Source organism: Seriola dumerili, unplaced genomic scaffold (assembly GCF_002260705.1).
Source record: "Seriola dumerili isolate Sdu_G_001 unplaced genomic scaffold, Sdu_1.0 BDQW01000291.1, whole genome shotgun sequence".
Taxonomy (NCBI): Eukaryota; Metazoa; Chordata; class Actinopteri; order Carangiformes; family Carangidae; genus Seriola; species Seriola dumerili.
In genome coordinates this window covers 1154733-1179575 of record NW_019174546.1, presented here as the reverse complement: position 1 = coordinate 1179575, position 24843 = coordinate 1154733, and the positions used below count along the sequence as shown (strand labels likewise).

The 24843-nt window shown below is 39.2% G+C and overlaps 1 protein-coding gene across 1 annotated transcript in view; it reads right to left on the bottom strand.

Annotated features, from left to right (window-relative positions):
• The window catches only part of piezo2 (piezo type mechanosensitive ion channel component 2), a 79268-nt gene that overhangs the window by 31916 nt on the left and 22509 nt on the right, over window positions 1-24843 (bottom strand). Inside the window, exons 5-18 of the mRNA XM_022757921.1 lie at window positions 24641-24803; window positions 23087-23342; window positions 22580-22793; window positions 18030-18204; window positions 15323-15442; window positions 14517-14552; window positions 13834-13951; window positions 12439-12620; window positions 10223-10453; window positions 9442-9562; window positions 8444-8634; window positions 7443-7591; window positions 6394-6567; window positions 2220-2518 (exon numbers count right to left, since the gene is read on the bottom strand). Of these exons, the coding sequence (XP_022613642.1) occupies window positions 2220-2518; window positions 6394-6567; window positions 7443-7591; window positions 8444-8634; window positions 9442-9562; window positions 10223-10453; window positions 12439-12620; window positions 13834-13951; window positions 14517-14552; window positions 15323-15442; window positions 18030-18204; window positions 22580-22793; window positions 23087-23342; window positions 24641-24803 (2429 nt within the window). The remainder of the gene's footprint in view (window positions 1-2219; window positions 2519-6393; window positions 6568-7442; window positions 7592-8443; window positions 8635-9441; window positions 9563-10222; window positions 10454-12438; window positions 12621-13833; window positions 13952-14516; window positions 14553-15322; window positions 15443-18029; window positions 18205-22579; window positions 22794-23086; window positions 23343-24640; window positions 24804-24843) is intronic.

Below are 24843 nucleotides of genomic sequence, written 5' to 3'. Positions count from 1 at the left end.
AGCAAATTTTTAAAGCAAAATTGGAAAAAAAAAATCTTTCTGGTGTTCTTTGTCCTCCATGATAGTAAATCTGATTCTCTTGAGTTAGTTAGATAGTATTGGTCCGACATAACAAAACATTTTACAAACTTTTTTTTTTTTTTTACCATTTGCTGACATTTTACAGATCAAATGATCGATTAATCAAGAAATCAATCTGTGAGTTAATCAATAATAAAAAACCTTAGTTGCAGCCCTATAATTCACCTACAGTTTATAAAAGATATGTACATGGAAAGTAAATCCAACCACTGAACATGCAAATCAGGGAAGAAATTTTCGTTAGGGAAAGACAAATTACAATACTGTATGTTTCCAATTTAAACCCAAGTATGACTAGGGTCAATGTAAAAGGCAAACACGTGTTTTATACGGATTCTGAAGCTGTCAAAGGTGTTGATGTAATTTTTTTCCCCACACAAGATCAAGATGGATGGAAACATACCTAAAATCTTGTATTAACAAACTCCAAACTGTTGCTTAAATTACCTGAGAAGAAGACTTAATATTTGGTTTTATATTCTCACAAAGGATATAAAAACTCCAGCCACAGTTTGGTGGTGGGTTTATGTTTTTACAAAAGGCATATTATCTCAGGTTTTAATAGAGGCCTCATTGTTTGGATAAGAGACTCTGAGAGCATATAGCCTGCATAGCCTGCAGCTCATTATTAACTGAGAGGCCTTGCGGGGTCGTGTTTTATCACCTATTTTATTTTCTGTGTATATAAACAACATTTTAATTTAAGACCAGTGTGACTGTCTGTGTAAATATGCTAATGGTGCAGCTTTAGCTGGTGTTAGCAGGGAGATGTAATGGGTGAAAGTGAGCACTTGAGCTACACGTTGTGTCACAACAAAAAACCGGAGATAAATCTCACTGAACCCAAAAATGTGCAATACAACACATTTTTACAACTTTGCTTGGGATGATTAATGGCCGGTTGGCGAGAGTACAGGCAGCAGATACTTGGGCAGCAGACTGAGCTTCTTTAAGAGAGCGTTGGCCTTTAAAGATTGTGCGTAACATATGTCTTCTGAGCAGACTGAAGAGCCACAGGCTGAGAGAGATCTGAGAGAAAACATCTCTACACTCAGGACTGAAGGTGCTCTGTCTGTATAAAACAGCACATGTGAGAGGGGTAAACATGGCCAGCAGTGTGGGAACAGCCTGAGCAAAAGCTCACATGAGATTCTGAACTGTTTAAATAAAACTCTGCGATGTAACAACACCTCGACAATAACTTTTTAAACATTTTTAATATGAATTGGTTTGTCTATTTGTTTTTCTCAAGCACTTTAAATTTGTTTTAGGAAAGAGAGTATAATGTTTTGCAACACCTTCAAACACTACATGATATATGTGCCAATTAAACCATCAGGGTGCCTCAATGACACATTTACAGCAGGTATAGGTTCTTGATAGAACAGCATTAGTTACTGAGGTGTCTCATACTTTTCTTGTTAGTCCTCCATGTCTGATAAAAATCTAGAAAATTCCATCTCAAAACTTGGACTGGCAGCAAGTTAGAAAATAATTTGCACCATTGGCTTTTGTGTTTTGATACCAGCTCTCTACGTGTTAATGTTTGTGATTGGACATAACAAATAAAAATTCTGCACCTCCATTTCTCAAAACTTTTTTGTGATTGAATTATTCCAGACTTCCGAGAGCTTTAGAGCAAGGTGCTGCTAGTAGACAATTTGAGAGGGGATGAGCGGGGTGCCAATGACAAATGTAACAGTCATGGTTCAGGCACCCTGCAACAGTGTCCTTTGGGAGGTGTACATGGGTGTGGGAGCAGGGGCATGCTCCCATTGGGCCCTCCAGCCTGTTAATAATAAATCACCTACTGGGTGCAGCTGAATTTAAATCATTTTGTCCTGATACGATTAGATGATGAATCAATTATTTGGCTTTCAGACAGTTAATCAACATAGAGTTCATAACTGATTGATCACTTGAGTCATTCTTGAATTCGGTGGTTTTACCTTCTCAAATGTGAGGTTTGTGTTTTTCATCAAAGATGCAAATCTTTGGCTTTTTTGATGAACAATTTCACTATTTTCTGACATGATCAATAGCTTAATCAATAAAATAGTCAGCAGATTGATTAATAATGAAAATAGTTGTTAGTTGCAGCCCTGAAATGTTTCACTGCATCGTCAGCTTCTCAGTACCTGAGCTCTGCTCGGTGCTCGGCTCTGGCTCGGTCCCCGCACTGCAGTGGTGGCTATCCTCTGTACTGGACTGCCGCGGGTCAGAGAAGCTCCTGGGCTTCTCGCCAGTCAAGTCAGCGTCATCCATCACCACCACAAGGGCCTGGTTTTTCTCCTTCTCCAGCCCCCACTCCCCCTGCTCCTCCTGCTTCTCCTGCAGCTCCTCTGCCTCCTCCTCCTCCTCCTCTCTGGGGAGTGCTGCATCCACCGAGGTGGCGCTGAGCATGGTGAGGTCTGCCAGACTGTCCGGGTGCACCAGTCTGAAGACAGGTAAGAAAGTATTACACACAAGGACACATGCATGCAGACTCACACACACAGGTGTATTTCTATACTTGTGAGGACTTTGAGTGACTTGGATTTTTTTTTCCTTGCTAAATTTTTAGGGGTATTTAGGAATTGATTTTTCAAGGGCAATCAGTAAATAACAGGTCACCACTAGGTCTCAACTGTTGTGGAGAGACGCATGCAATGTAAGATGGAGGCCATCTTGGACAGTACCAACCATCCTCTCCACAACATTCTGGCAGGACAGAGAAGCAGCTACAGCAGCAAACGTCTCATCTCACTGCGCTGCAGAACAGAGAGGTTCAGGAGATCCTTTGTTCCCACTGCCATCAGGCTATACAACACATCAGTCAAAGGAAGTGGACTAATCTAATTATTATTGTTTATTTATTATCAACTGTTATTATTATTATTATTATTATTATTATTATCAACAATGAGCTAATGGACACACAGCACATGAATTTCCCCTTGGGGATAAATAAATCTATCTATTTAGTAGTTGTTTTGAGGCCTTTGATCTTAAAACACAATCTTCCTCAGCTCAGTTGTCAAATTTCCATTTTCTATCACTTCTTGTCCATGTATGCTTAAGGTTGCGAAAAAAACTTTCAATCTCAACAAGTAAGTAATGCATTCACATTGCATATTCGCTAGTAAACACTCAATTTGCAGCCATAAATATTGTTTTAATACAATTCCTTTTACTAATAATTGCCAAAGAACTTGTTTTATATAAATATATGGAGTGGCTCATTCATCAGTGGCTTGGCTACCAGCTGAGTAATAACAGCAATCATATTCATATTCAGTCTTTATAACATGGTCCTCCTCACTGACAATGAATATCTTCTAGACAACACCATTTGCTCTCACAGCTCCGTTCACCAGCTCAGCCTCCTCCTAAGTGTTAAGCTTTCAGTATTGTTGACTTCACTAAGATGTGATATTCACGTATGTGTTTGTTCAGAAGAGATCTGTCCTCAGTACAGAGCCTTTTCCTAACAAATTAAACCTTAACCATTTTCAATAAATGGTTGTTCCTTGATGGTAGTGTCTCAGACTGAAATATACATGTATACATGCAGGGGGTGTTTTGGGATTTTTCGTTCCTATCTTTCTGAAGGTATTCTGTCCTCACAAGTATATAAACACAACACATACTCATAAACATGGTCCAGGTGATTCTCAAAAGGCTCCAATGCAAACATTCGGATGGACTCGTCTGCTCTGTGTCCGCTAACTGAACAGCAGAGCAGCGTTTCATCAGGCATTGTAATCGAAAAAGCAGTGCACATTCCTTCTGCATTCTTTAAAACAATCTCTGTTGTTTGTTTGTTTGTTTGGGTATCAGAGGTTTTTTTTTCTTGCAGTAGATAAACCATAATAGCTGAAGGGAGGCATTAACCCTTTAAAATCTTCTCAGGCAATGGCGCAAGGTCAAAGGTCGGGTTTGGCTTGCATGAACCGGCTGCACATCAAGGCAGGCATTTCATTATCCAGCGGTCATACTTACTTGCTTTGCTGAGGGGGAATTTTTTGCTTGATGCTGCTCAGAACAATAAAGTCAAGATAACAGTGAGGAGAGAGACCGACACAGGCAGGCTGCAACTGACACTCAAAAACCCCTTTAAAATATCCACATTAAAACGCATGAAAACTGGCCAAAAAACTCCTGTGGTTTGGGGGAGACAAGCTTTTTTCAGGAAGGGAGTTCAGTGCACAGAGGGGGGTGAAGATCATTGGCAAGATCCCCAAAGGGAAGAATATTTTTTACAGATTCAAACATGCTTGAGAAAGAAGTTGTTGTAACAGAGGCCAGACAGTTTGTGAAACCATTGGACAGAAGAAGAAGGGTTTGGATTTGGAGGGGGGTTAAAGATCCAGAAATCTAACAGAGAAGATGAGAAGAGAAGGCTACAGGCAAAATAATACGATACAGAACCTGAAAAAGAACATCATTCATGTGAGTGACAGGAATTAAAATATTCCAGAAGATCATCAAAGTATCATCTCTTGCAAAGGGTAAAAGGGGAAACTTCAGTGTGGGAGGGAAAGGATGTAGGACAAGGGAGTTCAGACTCCAAGGTGAACTTGGATGTGGTTGGATGCCACAGAAATCGAGCAAATACCCACCTATTCATGATCAGATAGACACGCTCATTGACTTTAGCATGGCTGTGAGAAAATGGTGGCAGAGGAGAGATGGCAGCAGGTCACAGGGAGAAGCAGAGCAAGCGGCGGCGTAACGATGGAAAATCCACAACAACAAGACAATAAAGTTAAACACAGCACACCGCAGACTGCCAACATGTGAATGTTATAAGACAGAGCTGCACGACAGAGCACACAGTGACAGATGCATGATGAGAACAGTGGTTATAATGGGCGTTCAACAGGGTGTGCGAGTGTGATCATCCAGAACAGAGGGGGATGAAACGGGATGAATGCTTTTTTATCTTTGCTGGGTTTCATTTACTGTTGTTGAGTAATTGGCATTCTTGGGTAATAATTGAGTATTACTGCTTATCATCTGTGAGTGGAATCATATTATTATGATGTAAGCCCAGTTTGTGCCTCTCATGTATCATCACATTCAAGTCACAGAGGATAACAACTGTATTTCTGAACATTGACTATGGCCTCTGACTTCTTATTGTGTTGTAGATGATCAGAGTGACACAAATGAGAGATTTCATTTTTTGATAGTTGACAAGAGTTTTTATTTTTTTTTAACAGCACTTACTGTTGTTTCAAAGGTACAGAGACACTTCTAACCACCTCAATGAGTTCTCAAGTTACACCATTATTTCATTGGATGGTCGGGTATTGATTTAAATGTTAACACGCAAAAAGGCAGAAAATGGAGCTAATTGTGATGTTAATGAACTTTTCATTGTACACAGAGTTAGGTCTGATGCAGGGCCGAATTAACCTCTTCAGGGGTAAAAATGTGTTGTTGGGCGGCTAATCCCCACTGTACATGAAAGTTTCATTAGTTCCTCAAACACCCAATTGATATACTGGTAGTTGCCCACTTTGCCTAATTGGTGATCCACCTTTGGTCGGATGTACTGCATAACAGTAGAACGCGGTTCATTAACAGAACATCAGTTTTAGTATTTTATATGTGATTTTGCCATATTGTGAAATATATTTATCTGAAAATATCCTCATTAGTATCCTGATGATGATTTCAATTATATCTCCCAGCTCTAGGTGTTAATTCTGCAGTGATTTGAAGAAATAAAGGGGAAAGGGGGAATCCGTTAGTCAATCATTAGAAAATGAATCAGCAACAGCTCTGATAACTGAATAATAGTTTTGAGTTATTTTTTTTAATTCTCTGATGTTTGTTCCTCAAATATGAATATTTGCTGGTTTCCTTCCCATTTTTTGCAAAATTGATTCTGACTAATGGTCGAAACAAGACATTTGAAGATAATGGACACTGGGATAAACATTTTATAGAGCAACTGATTAATTGAGGAAATAAACGATAATGAAAATGATCGTTAGTGGCAGCCCTGCAGTAATTGCATGTAGATACATTCACACATGATGTAGTGTTTTCCCAGAAGTCCAAGTCCCCATTTAACATCATTTTTTAACACCAAGTAGAAAAGCGACTGCAGTTACATTAAACTTTGTTGTCCTTTCACCCATTTCTAATAAGGCAGGATATCATAACTTCTCTGTGAAATACTTTGTATTTAACTTTTGTTTGACTGTCTTTACAGTTTATAATTCACTCATTTGAACTAAGTTAAACCAAATACAAAAGAACAAAGAAGTCAACTTTTCAATCATAACTGGGGTCTAAAAAAACAAAGAGTATGTGTCTCACCTGTAGATAGTGCTCTGCTCTTTGGCTACTACAGCCTGGAGGTCAGTGAGCTGGAGGAAGCGGTCGTGGAAGTAGTGCAGATGGAGGATACATGCCAGCAGGAAGGAAGTAGGAATGAAAATCCTGGTGAACAGCTCGGCCACAGAGAACTCCTCCAAGCCCAGGTCCTTCAAGCTGCAGAGATGGAAAGATTTAGAGAAAACAAATAAAAGAAACTGATATTTGAGGATATTGTCTGTTTGTGGTATCTGTGGGTGAGGAAGCTCTCAGATATGGGGGAAAGGTGGACGTCAATAATAAGTCAAAATTCTATGAGTCGATAAAAATTAAAGAGGGAATCAAATGCTTTCCTTTCTTTGCTGCTGGCATAAGATAAAGATTTGTGTATTATCAGTATTGTCATATGATATCATTCAAACAGTGATTCCCATTATAGTATGTATTGCTACACAAAGCACACATCACATGTACATATAAAACAATACACTGTTTACAAACTGAGGCTAAAACAACGTTTAGATACTTTAAATACATGTTACTAGATACTACGTCCTTGAGAACAACTTTCTTTTTTTTCAAACAATCACAACCAACCTGCACTTTCGTCCTTAAAGTAAAGCTATTTAACCGTTTGCCTATTGTTTACATCTGCATTATGTATCTTTTTTTCTTATGTATTGTTCATTGTTTTAATCCTGTAGAGCTTCCGTCTTCTTATCTGTTAAAAAAACAATAGAATTGTGTTAGGAAGCTAAAAAGCAAATCAGTCAGAGTCAAACATGTGGTTTTTACATTTCAGAGGCTTGAAACTTTATCTATAAAATGTGTGTTGGAGCAACCACCAGTATTTCCATGAATACATATTCTTCCATTATCTAAAACCCCAGGGTACCTATAATGTAGGCAGTGTTTTGGATACCAACAAGGTCTACAAGTTAAAATCAAAGAGAGAATAGAAGTTTCGTCCTTGTTGCCTGTCTGGAGAGAGTGAGACCAGCAGTGAGTGCATAACCTGCTCCTCAGACCTGTAGTTGCTCAGTGGAGCTCACCTCTGTTCGTCCAGGCCCGTCATTTGGGACCAGAGGTTCACCGAGCTTTTAAACTGGAAGGTGTAGACCAGGGTCAGGACCAGCATGGTATACATCACCACTGACATCCAGAAGTACTTCAGGATCCTTCGCCACCACTCATAGTGCACCTGGATAAAAATAATAGTAATTGTTTTACAGAGGGTGTGATTTATCTGACATTAACAGGTATAATGCGTTAAACTACACACAGCAGCCAGAGGACATCTGGATTTAGGGAGACTGCTTTTTTGTACTGTAGTTGGGGCTATAAAACAGTCAAGAATACAGTGTGGATTACAAGCCTGCTGTACACAAACTTTATGACACTACTAAAATTGTCAGCACCGTCTGTTTTTGGGAAATTGAATTTGGAATCTTAACAGCTTCCTATGTATATAAATAAAATTTGGAATAAACTCTGGCCATAACACTTATTTTATTTAGCCTTACTTCAAATGGTGACAATACATTAAAGGGGCTACTTCAGAGCAGCGCTACGTCTTCAGGGCAGACTGGAGGCTCCAGTGAGTCGCTATCGGAAAGTGACAAGACGGGCTGGAACGGGCAGTGGCTAGCTGGTTAGCATGCTAACTTCAGCAGAAGAAAAGAAGTGATAGAAATAGAAGCAAAACAAACAGTCTGCTTTCCATTGTTAGAGACAGCTCTTGGTGAGTAAAGGAAAGAAGTTTGACGCTGAAGTCTCAACGTTTCTTCTACACTGGTAAGTAAACAGCTGTTAATATTGAATACTGAATACACTTAATTTAGTTTCTAAAAGAAAAAGTCATCAAACCTTTTTGGTCTGGTGATTTGTGCAAATTAAAGAGAATTTTATTTTATCTTATTTTATTTTTATTTACAGATTTGACACACAGCAGGGCAGCCATAAAACACTGCATGTAACTACAAGTGTCTGTCTTTGTGTGAGCTCACATACGCGTAATGTATGAATGCTCTCAGTCACTGGTGTGTTTTGGTACCTGGTAGACTGCCACACAGGAGAGGAACATCATCATGTAGATGATCTTGTACATGACGATGGTTCCCTCGAAGCTGACGAAGAAGAACATCCCCCCACAGATGTAGATCCAGTATTTGACCAGCAGAGCCATGACCATGTTGCCCAGAACCTGCATGGTGTCCTGCTCCCCTCCCTCCTCAGAGTCCTCCTCTATAAAACACAGCAGCGAATCAGAAAATTGCACCAACTGATAAATTAATGTGTATGAATAAACATATTTCATGTTGTTATAGCTGTGCTTTACTATACTGTCATTCTTTATCCGTTTTTATAGATCAGCCTCCACTTATGGGTGCCCACAGGAGGAGTTATACTGAGGATGTACTTTAATAAACACCAACTTATACCTGCTTACAACTATATTATAGTTGGATATAAACTGTATCAAATGTTTATATACTGCTTACATTTGCTATGTGTGGACACTATGCAAGATTGTCTTCCACAAAACAGTGCTTCTATATGTAAACGCTGGAACCACACTGGAAGATGAAAATGCTTAGACTGCCTGGTAGAGTATGAATGAATAACTTTAATAGTATGGTAATCAAACCTTTTGCCCTCGTGAGCAGGGAGGGTACAGATGTTGATCAATTACAAAACAGCCTCCACATTCCTCCCTCATTGTGAAATCAAACTAAATTAAAGTATAATGTGTCCAGTGTAAACAAACTCAAATAAACCTGAAGGTAAAAACAAGAAACTTCAATCATTTCTATCCACCATCTATAAATGTTAGTAAGTGCCGAAAGTCACCAGCTCTATTATGTTCTTGTTCAGATACCTGCAAATAATAGTTGTGGCTGGTAGAAGTTGTATATTTACTAACTAACATAACATTTTCACAGGAAGGGTGGTGCTAGCAGCTGGTGGTAATTTCCAAAATTAGTTATACTGTAACCAATATCATATAGTATTTATACTATAATCTGAACACAATAAGAGACCAGGGCTTACCCTTCTTCTCCTGATCCTCAACATGAACGTCTGAGAGACCAGCACTGTCCTCTTTTTGTTTTTCCCATCTCTCTGTAAGGGTCTGTCTCAGCAGCAGCCAGAAGCTCAGCAGACAAAGGGCCTACACACAATAAATAAAATGTTTAGACATACAGATGACTAGCAAGAAAAGAAAAGATGAACCAACAAATCATTTGCATTTACTTTAACATGCTGAGACAGTACGGTACAGTACAGATACATTATATGTATATACAGTAAATCAGATTTGAGCTTCTAAAGTTAAAGTGAATTGTCTAAACCTTCAGACGTGTCTTGCATTCATCTGAGACTTAGAATAAACTTTAAAATAAAGTTTGACCCAGGTGTGAAATATAACTGCACCTCTGCTTCTGAAGGGAAGAACATATGCAGTGTTTAATAAAACAGTAGTATGGGCGATTAAAAAAAGGGCAACACCACTGCAAGTCTGTGGTTACCTACTGATGTATAAAATGTTTTTCTGGACGCAAGTAGCTGAGGTTCAGCAGCTGCCAACATGAAAGACGATTCCAAAATGTCAGAATACTGCAAACCTGACCTTCTACTTCAGCAGTACAGTGTATGACTCTCTTATTAAATGAATTGAGAGTTTGACAGTCCCATTTAGTAAAAGGTTACTTTCAGAGTCTAAAATATATGCTACTGGCTGCATAGAGAGTACACCTGTTGCCTAAGAAATGACTGCACATATTAACTACCATCAGTTTTAAGATCAGGCTGTTAATTGTAGCTCACAAACCTTGGATGAAAGCGAGTGGAAAGGGTTTTTCTTCCTGACAAAGAAGCCAGAGACTTCAGGCATGTTCTCAAAACTGAAAATGTACTGCAGAACTATCAGCAGGTTGCCGTAGGCCACCATGAAGGGAGACGACAGCATTGCGTAACGCCTCCGGTCTCTCACCATCCACAGCATGCAAGACCAGATGAGGAAGACAAACGTCAGCCAGCTGACGTACGTGATGCTCCACGCCTGAAGAGGACAAATCACAGAACACAGTTTTCACTCCCTTTATTTACAGAGGTACAAAATGACTTATGACATAGCTTGGCATGTCATATATTTCCACATGCGTTCAGCTACTCAGAAATGGCATAATTTGGCATGTGCATGGTACTTCATGTTTCAGGTTTTATCCAATTACTTGGGTTTCTTGCCTGCATCTCCTGTAACTCCAGGTTTGCAACACAGTAACTTTCTGTGTATGAATGGAGGGAGGAGAACAAAGTGGAATTTCGTGGATAGATTTAGTCCTATTGTTTTTCTTTTTCCTATATTCTTTTGGGATGTATATGTAATGACTTCTGGCACTTCAGTTCCCATCATGCTTTGGGTGAAACCAATGAGTATTGTTGCCATTCAGTCGGAGAGTCAGCTGCTTCCTAAGGAAATTGTTAAGAAGTTATGGCTACCTATTAAATAAAGTGCGACTGTTTTATTTCTCAAAATGAAACCTCTCCATGCTGCTAGGATTTAAAAAATTCAAGTCAATATACTGAATCCTTGTGGAGAGACGCCGGGTCAAAAATACTGGAATAGATACTGGAAAAGAAAAGGAGTGATGTTGTATTTTACAGGTCAGCCTTTTCCTAATATTTTCTTGAAGTTTTCCTGGGAAGAAACATGTAGTTTGGTGTTAATTGCAGGAAAAATAGAGACAAAGGTCTGAGACTGTTATTTCAGTTACTTTGATTAGTTGTGATGAGTTTATTACTGATTTCCAGATGAATTTCCATGAAAGAAATTGCTCCATTTAAGCCCCAGTGAATATTTTTACTCATGCATTTTTAAGTGGAAGCTTTATTCTTCATTTGTGCTGAATTGTTTGCTTGTTTGTAGACACGTTTCACATTTTGCATGTTCAGCTTTCTGTTATCCTCTAAATAGAAATCCCAAGGTTGTGCTAGCTTAGCATTTATGACTGGAGGTGTACCAACTCATCACTCTCTATTCAATCACTCTCAGGAGATTATTTGGAAATAAACTGGACTTTACAGATATGTAAAATAAAGCAATTTAAAGTTTTTTAATGTAAAACTTCCCAAACTCCCCTTTGTTAAACCCTGACCTAACACAAAGATGAACCCAGTTTCTTCAATGATAGCTTTTTTTACTCTCTTACATGATTTCTAAATAGATTTATGGACATCTCTCAAAAAAAACAGATAGAGTCAGGACTCTGAGAAGAAGGGATTCAAACTTTAGGGTGAAATGCATCAACTGGGTGGTAAGGGTTCATATGGTCTTATTCCATATTAGGTTTTTGTAGTTACTCTGTAGTTACTTTGTGTTACTCACTTGTTACTAACTACAGGTACGATTTGAATTACTTGTATTTCTGAACTGCATTAAAAGAGCGAACCATTTAACACATTTCAGTCTGTTACTGAGTTATAATCAAACTCAAACTAAGCAACTGTCAGGTTTTTTTTTTTTTTGACTATGATTCATCCAGGAATGTTTAAACTGAGAACAGATGTTTTTTCAGTAACATCCTACCACACATTGAGTTGTAGAAGCTGCCCAGTACAACCACAGCTCCCTCCTGCTGCTCAGCCAGCAGTCCCACTGGAGCACAGAGTGGTTCAGTGCCTTGCTCAAGGGCATCTTAATCGAAGGAGGCATTTGCTAACCACTCCAGACCAGCAGGTCTGAGGCTTTTAATTTGTTACTTTCTGGTTACAATGCTGCTTTCATGTCACGTCAGATTAAACTATAAACACAAACCACAAACTGGAAAACAACAGTCACATCTTCATTGCTATAGTTTTAATACACAGGATCTGTTTAGGGGATTTTCTTTTTCTAACACAGGCAGTCCTATTTAGAAACGGCAACTAAATAAAAGTGATTTTGGACCCCCCCTCCCCTTCCCAACATCCAACAAATACTTGACACAAATGCAGCCACTTTTCTGTAACTCCTATGTTACACCACCTGTGGGCTGTATTACTCACCATCATGGCAATGAGAGCACAGATGTAGCTCTGTTTCATGATGAAGTGGAAGACTTTGACCATCGCGCTGACTCCTCTTTTCTTCATCCCATCCTCGCCTCCCTCAGACTTCTCCTCTCCTCCCTCCAACACTGAATCCTCCGGGGGCAAACACACTTCATACACACACTCATTCTTCTTCTCTGGTTAGACACAGAAACATAACTTGTTACTAAAGCAGTTACAGTGCTCTCGTCTCCTCAGTTAATTTAGGCACTCCTGTGATTTGGTGTTGTACTTTGGGGGCAAAAGGAATGGTAGAAACTGAGAAGCCTAGATTTCCTGATTTTAGACCTGAGTATGGAGGGGAAAAAAACTAAAAACATTCGATCTTTATTGGATCACATTTTTCAAACTGCACACACCCAGTTTGTAACACAGGCCTTTTGTTAAAAAGCTGTAGTCTCCAACCCAAACAAGTCATTTGCTCAGACTTCACAAAGTAAAGTAAATATAATCCAGGGCAGCAGAAGAGATCCGCAGCACTTTATACATTATATATTATTCTGCTGAATAAATAGTATTGATGAAGTCACATGTAAGCATTTTGGATAATTTACTCATTTTATGACCTGTTGGATGGTTTCATTTACTCTATAGCAATGTTAATTATTGGAATTGTCTCTGTGAATAGAGCAAAATAATTCAGTTCATTAATCTGCAAAATGTTAATGTTGTCTTTTTATACATTTTATTCAGCTTATCTAATGTTAACATTCAAGAAACCTGGAAAACAAACCTTATTTATCCACCAGGCTTCAAAGGAGGTTTCTCAATGTGGGTCTCAGAATTTGTCTCAGCACACAAAAAACGATATATTAATTTTAATTAAGCTAACACATTAATTAATTATAATTTGGCAGGGCCAGTTTAGAGAGCATCTATAGAGAAAGACCAGGTTCCAATAAATTCCTCTGTAACTTAACTATGTTACACCACCCACCTGTAAGGACACTTGTTATCTTATAGATATTCAGTTAAGTATTCTTACTACTGTGGTTCCTCTCAAGCTTAACTCCATTCAGTCAGATCTTTTCAAGACAGAGTAACACTCTATTTTAAGACAACCATTTATTATTATTATTATTATTTAGCATTAATGGTACACAAACATTTAATAAACACACTAAAATGTGGTTGTAAGCAGCTATATTGCCTTTAACAACTGTGTTTTACTATATTGTTTTTCTGATTATACACCAGCCTCCACTCTTTGGTGTACATAGACACCTGCTTACAACTACATTATAGTGTGTTATAGACCATTTATTAAACGTTTATATAGTTTATAAATATAAAAATATAATGTTTATAAAGTTTATATTTATACTGTTTATGAATGTTTAAACAGCTCACCTGTACCGTCACTGGGCTGGTCCATTTTATACTGGGGGGTGGAGTACAAGTCCAGGCAGACTGGTCCATTCTCGGCTGTGACAAAGTCAAAGGACGTCCCGTTGGAGGTCGGCACAACCTGTAGATCATCATTAAAAATTACAAATAAAATTTCTGACTGTGGAACTGATTTGTTATGGGATCACACGTCTATATAGCATTCTGTCCCACAAAGACAAACAGGAGTAACTCATTTTGTGTGATTAAATGATTTACTAACTGGATATTCTGCTTTTCAACCAGCAAAAGTTTTTTCTTAGTCTCAGTAGCAACTTTGTTACTATACTTTGTCTTTGTGGGGCGGTAGAGGAAGATTTTTCTACTTTTCACGCTGCACATTCTTTGACTTAAGCTGTCTTATAACCCTGAGCTGCAGAGCATTTCATAAAATAAAAATCCAAAGGGAATAACTTTGATATTTGCTCTGCCTTCCTGGGCTTTTGAAAATATGGGAAATATAAGATAAAAATTTAAAGAGTAGGTTCACAGTGGGAAACTCTTAAACACTGGCTGTGGGATAGCCCCAGTCTATGTGGGTGCAGTGTGAAAAGCATTTTGCAGTGATTCCTTTTCTTGCAGCAGGGCTGAGGGGTGAATGGGGGTAAAAATGCACAGATTTTAGACACATCCAGAGCAGCCCCCACCTCAGTTGTACTGATGCCATCCTGGGTGGAGAGGAGCTAGGAGGAGAAAAGAGCATACAAGACAAGGTGTGTTATCGATGAGCTGCTGAAGTCAAAGGCCTCCTTTTTCTTTATAGTCACTGATAAGCAGGAACAAAGCCGAGCAGCACTACTCTGCAAATCGAGCCCATCACTCATCTGTGTCTGCACACCCTAAAAGCTTTTAAACCTCAGGAGGTGGACGGTGGAGGCAGACTACGGACCTTAATATGGGAACAAGGTCAGTGTGTGCATGTGCATTTCCAGCTGAAATCTTCCCAGGGATGAGTCTATTATGAAGGTGAAAGCTCGGGTAAAACAAGATGTGAGCTTGTGAACGCAATCGACAGCAACAGCTTGAGTTTACAGTTCAACAAAGAGTCAGTTTCCTGTTATTTTAAACTATTGCTGAACAAAAGTATTACAGCATTTTCCCATTCTACTCTATTGTTGTTTAACAGCTCAACTGAATTAAATTGTTAGAGGGCCACATTAGTTACCATTTGTAAGAACAAGAAGGAAATGTGTTATTTGGGTTTTTAGCAGCCAAGCTTGTTGAAAGAAGTTAAAACACTTTAGCAGTTGAAGAAAAATATTAAACAGATCTTCAAGATATTTTCAAGGCTGTTTGGATTTTCAGCATGTGCTTCCTTAAGCAACGCAGTCACGTTTTTTTTTTACAATGGGATTCGTATTGTACAATGGCATGCTAACCAAAGGATGATTACTTCATGACCTGTCCAGTAATCCGGACTTTGTTAGTAATGTGTGACTTAACCCTCACGTACGTTTTTCTCATCGGTGCCCTGCCGTGATTCCCACCACAAATGTCTCTTCCTGTTGGCTGAGTTACTTGTTCTGTTTCCAACCAGATCCTCCTCCTCACACGCATCGCTGTCCTTGTCGTCCTGAAAAAACATAGATAGACAGTTGGAGGATGGCTATCTCACACACTGGACTATGAACTCAGTTCACTGCTGTACAGCAGAGATGATACTCTCAAGAATGACAGCTTCTATTGAACATTGTTTAACAGTGTAGGAGTGCAGTATCTGCATTTTTCACCATTGATTTTCTGTGTTCTATTTACAAAAAAACAGAATATAATTTTGGCAGTGTCCTAGTAGCTCAAATGCCATAAAATAAAGAAGCCTGAGGAAGAATTACAGTTTGCATCATTGGTCTTGTGTCGTGTGTGCTGGTTATGGTGCTAAATAAGTTTTTCTTGGAGCAATCACACATTTTTGGATTCAATACAAAAATGTGTCAATCAAACTAACATGAAGCTCTGACTGCACAATCAAAATGTTTCCTCTGTGAACTAATTACTACACGGGCGCTGTGTTTCTGTGTGATTGTCTCATTTCTTAAGATACTTCTTCTCTTTTTTTAATTGAATCATTCTGTTTTTTTCACTGCATTGGTGAGCAACTGCTGAGTAAACACAGATGATGAGCTACAAGTCAACTGTTAAATTAACTGAGAGGTGATGACAGTGAGTCCAGATTTTTCTTGTCTTTTTGGCGAAGATGAATCCATCATAATCTGACATCTCCACTATCGAACAAACCTGTCAGCTGCTGATTTATGTCGTAATCATGTTTTATTATTAGCGTCTGCTAAAGTGTAAGAGTAGGTGAAAACACACACATACCCCTCTGTGGAGAAATCAATAATGCATACAGCCCCACAGGTTTACAGGGAAGTATTGACCCCTCTATAAAAACACTGATCTATAACTCCATTACAGGACAGAGGAGCTGAGCCTCGAGGTCTGAGGTGAAGGAGGACAGGGTGAATTCGGGAGCGGGGGTCTTCTTCACATTAAAATCCATTGATTACCACACTTCATTGCTATTTGCAGCAGTTTGTGTTCAAAGAGTTTGTATCAAACAAAGGTGTAAAAGTAACAATTGGATATTTCTTGGGGTCACTCAGTTAGAAGATAGGAGTTAAAGTCCTTTCAGGAGTCAGTTCACCCGAAGACAAAACACAATTTCTCGTTTTGGTGTTTAGTCATGTCGATAGTTTTGTTATATTTGTCTCAGAGATTTCCTAAATGGTAAATGGAATTTCGTTAGTGGGTTCACACAACATTTAAAAATAAGATCTCCAGTTAATCCTTAGTTACTCTGAAACATCCACAAAACACACTGAACTGATTTAAATGGAACCACTTTCTATCAAAGACATATGTCCTATAAAAACTTTTTAAGGCGTGCTTTGTCATTTGGGTCAACTGACCCTTTAAGTTCAATCCAAATCTAATGGCACTGCAGTTCTGGTCTTTAAAAGTTTAAAATTTTAAGACATTATAATAAGATGTTCATTAAATCTCCCTCACCAAGTCAATTAGAGTGAATTTAACTACAGTTTCAACTGTGAAGAAAAAATGTCCTGTATACTGTCAATCGCTTCAACGATAGTTGGGCCTCATTCTGGGAAAAAATGCACTCCAACATTTATCTGAGGTTAAAGAGGTTTCAGCAGTCTGAGTCAGATAAATCATTCCAAACAACAGCAGTGAGGTGCAGAAGAAATAATAATACATCATTAATTCATAATTAATCAAATCAAGACCTGTGGTTTCTTACAGGCAGCGCTGTAACACTGGAAAATAGTGCCAAAATACATCCTCCCTTCATGGTTTGTCAAACTAGACCAACAGTTTCTCAGATAACACCTGAGCTCCGTACAGCGGACAGATGCAGCCAGCGATCGATCGTCCAGGAATCATCCATCGATACGGTTTCTCTGATCACAAGGCCACGTGGCTGCCCATTTAATTCAATCTGGATCTATTTCAGTTCACTGTCTGGAATTTACTGTGGAGTGTGACGGAGGTGTCATGTGCTGAATTCAACTAAACATCTTTGACACCCACTGGCTGCAACTGGTCTAGGTTTAAACACATGCATGGGATTTTATTTTATAATCTAGGCTCATTCTCTGCATTTCACCCTTTTCGTTTAACTTGATGTAATTGGAAAAAAAAAAATTCACAGTCAGATGCTTTAATACTGATAATATTCTTATAATATATATTCCATAACTTTTTAGCTGCAATTTTGTAATTTATTCTATTGTTTTTGTTGTTTCACTTAATTGTTTCCTACATTTCCCAGAATTCCCAGGGATTCTTGTGAAGGAAAAATTGAAGATAGTGTCAAAGAGAGAATGAGTGAAAACTGAATGACAAAAACAATGAATGTATGGAACATGCAAATGTTAAACTGCATTGCAGTGCATTGTCTATTGAGGATGCTGCCTCTTCCACCTGAAAATATTCAAGACTTTTAATATATTATTAGTCCTTTTTGTTTTAAGGGAACTGAATTCAGGCTTTTCAAGACCTACAGATACCCTGTACAATCTCTTTCACTTCAAATTCACCTAATATAATGAACCTGTATCGTTCAAATAATTGACATACTCAACAGAAAATGTCACATTGTTGTGAACTAAAAGCGTCAACACTCAGTCTGTGGTGCTCACCGTCAGCTGGTCGATGGGTTCCTGCAGCCAGAGACGGATGAGCGTGGCCAGAGTGTAGTAGAGAATCAGCAGCATGATGGGATTCACAAAGTGGTACCACTTACGCTCCGGGTGCACGATGAGCTTCCATGTGTAGGAGCAGTTGCTCTGGACGATGGGGGAGATGCCGAATGTGCTGCAGAGACAGACAAAGAGGTGGATGAGGACAGGGACAGCTGATTGTGCCAGGGTTTGAGTACTAAACAGGAGCTTTGGGTATGAATCAGCGTGACATGACATATCAACATAGATACTGATCATAAACAAAGCTTATCATTTTAATCACATGGAGGTCAGCATTAACAGTCAAGTGTTTGATAATAATAAATAAGATCATAGAACTTTATTCCTATAAAATATGTCTCTGTTTTAGACTGATCATTTAGCACTTTATTTTTCAAGCAAAAAAAAAATCTGATAGTTGCAGGTTCTCAACAGTAAGAATTTGCTGCTTATCTTGGTTTTTTATTGTGGTGAATTGAATATTTTGGTGGTTTGGACTGTTGACAAAACATCTGAAGATGTTACACTGGCCTTTAGGAAGCTGTGATGGTCAAGTTTCACTGTTTTCTGATGTTTTATAGACAAATATATTAATCAATTAAGCAAGGAAATAATTGGCAGAATAACTGACAATGAAAATATCATTAATTGAAGCCATACTCTATTTGTCTCCCACAGTTTTAATCACTATTCTAACAAATTATGCTGTTTTAGACCTTGACCAAAAATAGAGCTTCAAGTCTTTGTTGAGAAAAATGGATTAGAGAGAGAGAGATAGAGGACTTGAGCTTAGATCTTTTGTGAACCGGCCCAGTGTCATCAATCAGTGGGTTCAACTGTTCTCATTGAGATAAGTGTATTGTTCAATTCATTGCTCTCGATTTAATGCAGGAGTCCTTGGGCTCTTCATCTTTGAAACTAATTATTGATTCTAGAAACAAAGGCAATGATGGACGAGATGATATAAACGTTATAATGTGGGAATTGCAGAGTCATGCTGTCGCGACACCGCTGGTGTCCAACCTGCGTCTCAAGTGAAATCGGAAAGGTCAAAAAGATAATTGGGTTAACAAAATAACAATAATAATGATAATAATCTCAAATTTTAATTTACTTTTCTCTAGGTCATTATACTAATTTTCTCTGATGAAATGATAATTTTTCAGTGTAATAGAAAAGTAAAACTAATGTTAAATGCAACTGATTAAGAGAAAAGAAGAACTGACAGATTCATTTTGTTGCCACATTTATTATTGTGGCGGCTTTACTACTATTTCTCAAGTTGACTCCTCCTCCCCCCACGTGCTACCACAGTTCATTTTTACTTCTCTTCCAGTTATTTTTCATCTTTTATTGTTCAATGGGTGACAAGCCTGCCTCAACTTCCTGTAATTGATCCAAATGCCCAAACCATCCAAAAAAGTGTCTTCACACTGCAAACAAACCATGGTACAGTTTGATCCAGATCGAGACCACCTCTTTTGGCCTGACCGTTTTTGGTCCTTAGATCTGGACCACGGTCTAAGGCATCTTTCACAGGTGATATTTTGGTTCGAACCAAACTGAAAAGTCCGAAGATCCAGACCAAACGAGGTAGGTGTGAAAGCATCCTGAAACTCTATCAAAAAGGATTGAACAGCCTCCTGCAGCACAATACATTGTCACAACAATCCCAAACTGAAACACAGCTGCTCAGTGCTGGAGTAAAGGTTCTCACTACTTCTTCCATTACTGTTAATGCTACATGACATGCTAGATTGGACAATCAACCCAAACCTTGGAACCTGGACAATGCACTGACGCTAAAAATCTGTTTGTACCACCGAGGATGTCATTTGATTCAGTGCTTTTCCTCTGCGTAGAACAAAGGTCATCTACTCAACAGGAACCACACTGACGTATTCCAGTGACAGCCACACAGATTTAGAAGCCTCCTGAGTCTTTTCTTCTATGCCATGTGGAGGAGTAAACACCCTCCTCTGACCCCACCACACTTCCTGAATGGTTTCTTCTTACAGCTGGGGAAGGCCTGCCGGTCACATGACTGGGGACTTCCATTGTAAGGCGGGGAGGCAGGAAGCAGAGTGGAAGTCAGGCCTCTCAACAGTCTCACTCAGCACTGGCCCCACAGCAAGGCCAAGTCACTGTCAACAAGCAAAATTAGGGAATGCACTGTGGTAGCCTATTGTCCAGTAGGCATATAATACACGTTTACAGCGGTAAGCGTTTCCCTCTGAGGGTGTGCAGAGAGGAAACAGGCCAGAGCAGAAGAGAACGTATTCCTTTTATCTTCACATTGGGCCTCAGTTTTCATGCAAGCAGTAGACAGAAATACCTCAGCGCTGTGGAAAGTCAACATGAATGGATGAGGAGACAGCCGATGATGAAATAGTTGGACTGTTCATGAGGAATTAGAGCTGCGGTAAACTTTCCAAATCTAGGTCTTCAGATACACAAATGAAGAGCTTCTTTCTAAAATGAGATGTGGACCGTTTCTGAGTTAGTATAAAAGAGTCTTATTTGGTGAAAATTCAGCTTTTTTTTGCTTTTCTAATTTTAGAGTCCCAATATGGTAAAAGTATCCAGTATTTCCTTAGTTCAAAAATTTTTTAAGCCCTGAAGTAGTGAAAGTATCTAGTGAAAATGGTTTTACATTTTATAAATATTAAAGATTTGTAGAAGCCCAAAAAGGGGATACCATACAATATTTTGACTTTCATATATACATATATATCTATATATATATATATATATATATTGACTTTAATACTAATTTTAATACTTTACTTACTTTTTAGAGGCAGCATTCCAGCATTTCACAAGAAAAAAATATCATTTTAATCCCTTTAATCATTTGTTTTATCTTGGGTTCGACTTTAAGAACCACTGACTTAGATGTTACTCCTACTGTATGGTCATTACAGCATGCAGACTACCACTGCCAGCACAGATGGTGTGAGAGGAGTCCATTCATTTTAATGAGTTTGTTTTCGAATGAGAAACCTGCCAATGCAACACTGTATTCACACCTTATCTGCCATCGGAGGCAGGAGAAGGATGAGAGGACACAAGGTTTGTCCAAGGCAGCCTCAGCTATACATAGCTGTAAATAGCCTCGGTCCTGACACGCAGCACCACAGCTTTCAAATGAGAAACCATGAGATCAATACAACCCTGCAACACCAAGGGCACTGAGACAACAGCTACAGCAGCTACAGTGCTACTAGTAAGGTTTAAAAAACACATCATTATTACAGAAATATCATTAAAATAAATGTAATAATGACGTGGTATGGGGTATTTTTTTTTATCACGATTTCCTCATTAACTACTACACATGTATTCAATAATTGTGTATATACACTGTTGCTCATAAAGTTGGAATAAAATATTTTTTACCTCTTTCCATGAAATGATTGTGACAATGTGATTTATTTTATTTCACCTGGGTAATTGAGACACATAATGTTATCATTGCACCTGTTCAAAAGTGATTACTGATGCATTTAAATAGGAATAAACAGAGGATTGTGTCTGAAAACAAAATTGGGCAACAGTGTACTTACAGTATACTTCGTATTCTGAAGCAGATTTAGCCCATGATTTTTACATTGACACCATACAGTCTCACTCTCATCACTGCTGCAGCAGAAAGCTGTCAAATAGGGTTGCAGCCTTGATGTTTACTTTTCTATTTTAGTAAATAAACAGCATTCTGGAAATTCCAGGTTGTCAATCAAACCCAATGAGCTTAGTGACCCAGGTAGCCACCACTACTGAGTCTGCATTCATCACAACTGTGACTTACATGTGTTGGCACGATGTGGTTTTACTCCAACCACAACGTTTCAGCGCTGCAGCCACAGACAGCTGATTGTCTCCCCTCTCATGCATAATAAAACAACACTGGTTGTAGTGAAGAGCCTAAAAGCTCTGCTTCCGATATCGATGCGCTGTGAGTAGGAGTTTGATATATCCCCCCTTCAGCTGGGTTTGCCTTTTCCTTTGCCTTCTTGTTTGCAACAGTAAATATTTATTAACGTTTAAACAATCTTGCTTTGGGCGAAATAAATATTGTTGAGTCCGAGGAGCTCTGGCCGCTGAGCTCTTTCATCATGTCACGTATTTTCACATTATTGAGGAGTTAGACAGCGTCAGTGTGGGCCTGTGCTGTTTAACAGAGAAATACTGTTTCCAAAATCCATCAGTGTGATGAGAGAGACAGATCTAATGCTGCCAAGTTTAACTTTGGCTCACTTGTGTTTGGTTGTATTTTGTTGCTATGGTTTGATTCATCTCTGTCTGTAGGAAGAGCAGTGGTCAAGTGTACCTACAAAGTTTAGCCAAAGTTTAAGTTTTTATCTAAAGCAGCTTAATCAGCAAAGATACTGTAAATATAACACTTGTTGAAAGAATAAGATTTGACCCTTTCAACTAAAATTTTAATTTTAAAACAGGATATTAACAGATTGAGATTTTTTTTGAGTTGAACTCCACATGTGTCTGACCTGATGTAGCCATCTCCTGGTGGGATGGACTCCTGGAAGAACTGGAACTGGTAGAGGTAGAGGACTATGAGGTGTCCAGCGCTGAAGATGGCCATCAAGACGCACATGCAGCTGAAGATGAGTGTGTCGAAGGTCCGGCACAGGGACCACCAGGTGCACAGGAAGAGGAAGATGAAGAAGTAAACAGCCGATGTCAACGAGGGCAGCATGATGCCTACAAACAAAAAGCAGTAGATACAAAGTCAGAGGACTGTGGTTTCATTATCTGACCAAGTTTATATAGTATTTTTATCAACTTCATGGAGCAGCAAATTGGCGGGATGCAGCACATCACAACATTTCAGTGCATATCAGGTCAACCGTTAAGTCTGAAAAATGTTTTTTCCAGAATCTTCTCAACCCTATCACACTTAGTGTTTTGTTAAATGTGGCACACTGCACAATTGACATACAGTATTTACGTCTTCAACAAGTCAGATTCACAGTATAGCAGCTGGAGTGGCTCACCTGTCATGCCCAACAAGATGGTGACCACCACCTTCCCCGCAGTTGTGATCAAATTCCCGATGATCTCCTTCACTTTGGATGCAACTTCCGCCAGGATTCGCAGGATCTTCATCTTTGTGCTCTCCTTTCCTTCCTCCTCCTCCTCCTCATCTTCTTCTTCCTCATCCAGCTCCTCGTCCTCCTCAGCCTCGTACCCCGCTTCAAAGTCCTCCTCGAGCAGAATGTTGTCGTCAAGGCTCAGCTTCTCCTCTTCTTCCTGAGTGACAAACACATTTCAGTATTGAATGATGAATGATGCAGTCTGGAGGTCAGAGCTCTCCATGGTGCTGAAAACTGTTTCCTACAGGTAGCGCTACCACAACAATCGCTGTGCATAATCAACTATTATGAAAAGTACACCATGTCTGTCATGTGGGTGAATGTTCTTGTCTCTGCTTTCAGCTTAGAGGGTGTTTTAGCAGATTTAACATGCAGCACAGTACAATTAAACATATATGTGCTCTGTGCAGCAGCATGGGACATTATTAGCCACTGTTGCCAGATGTTTTCCTCTGGAAACACATGTTGGCTTGAAATCTAATCCAGTCAGTTCTTCTTTGGCTGCTGCCTCTAACAAACTATGCGTCCCTCTTTTCCAACTGTCTAATAAAATAGAGAAAATAATAACAATTGGGCCATTCACGATGATTTATATATGACACATAAGGCACTAGACAAAGAAAGCAGCAGGTGGTACAAGTCCTGTTTTGAATAAAACAACAGTTTCAGCTCAGATGGATCACTGAAAAGAAATAAAAGCCTGAACACAACGCAGGCTCTATGGATGAATTTTCTGGTGTTTCTCAGTAATGGTGAGCGATGCCATCTGTGCCAGCGTAAGCAGCACAGTCGAAGTGAAAGTGAATGTGGATTTAATTAACACTGAGTCATAAAGAGAAGAGAGGACTTGCCAGGGGATGGGGGCAGTTTTCCAAGTCATCAACACTCACAGGGAATTCTCTATTCAAACGCCTGCTCTGCTCCTCTCGGCTTATGAAGCTGAATGCAGACAGTGTGTGTAGAGCAGGACATGAGACTGTCCACTGTACCGGCCACTTCAGCAAGTAGAAAAATTGCTGTAGGTTTATCACAATATTAATTAAATCTGATCAATGGTGGTCCTTTAAGGGTAGCACTTTATGTGTGACTGCATCAAATGTCAGAGGGCAGAATTAAATGTCATCTACTATGACTGAATTGTCAGAGACAAAAACTGCTGTCTGGAAATGTTGACAAGCTTCTAGAGTGAAAAACAGTTCAGGAGTCCTTTTCCTTGTCCAGATATTTCAAATCAGTTAGTGTGAAGACGTTTACGCTGGGGTCTCAGAACATGAGACAGTTTAGTTTTATGAACACTAGATGTTTTAGATATTTTTTCCAATACACTGCCTTACCCACACATCACAGTCTGCGCATTGATCTTGACCTTTGACCATCAAAATCTAATCAGTTCATCGCTGAGTACAGTAAGACACTGTTTTCAGGACACTGCACGTCACCACAGATGAAACCCACTTGTTCCTCTGCTTCGAAGTCAGCGTTGTACTGGGCCATGTCCTCAGTCGGCCTCTTCTGGACCAGACTGCGACACAGCAGCCAGATGGCCAAGCCGACCACAAACATGCCGATGTCAGGGATGAACACTCGGATGCCGTTACCCGCATCTGCACCAATCACACTGGGGGACAAACAGAAAAGCAGAGGATACACACTGAAAG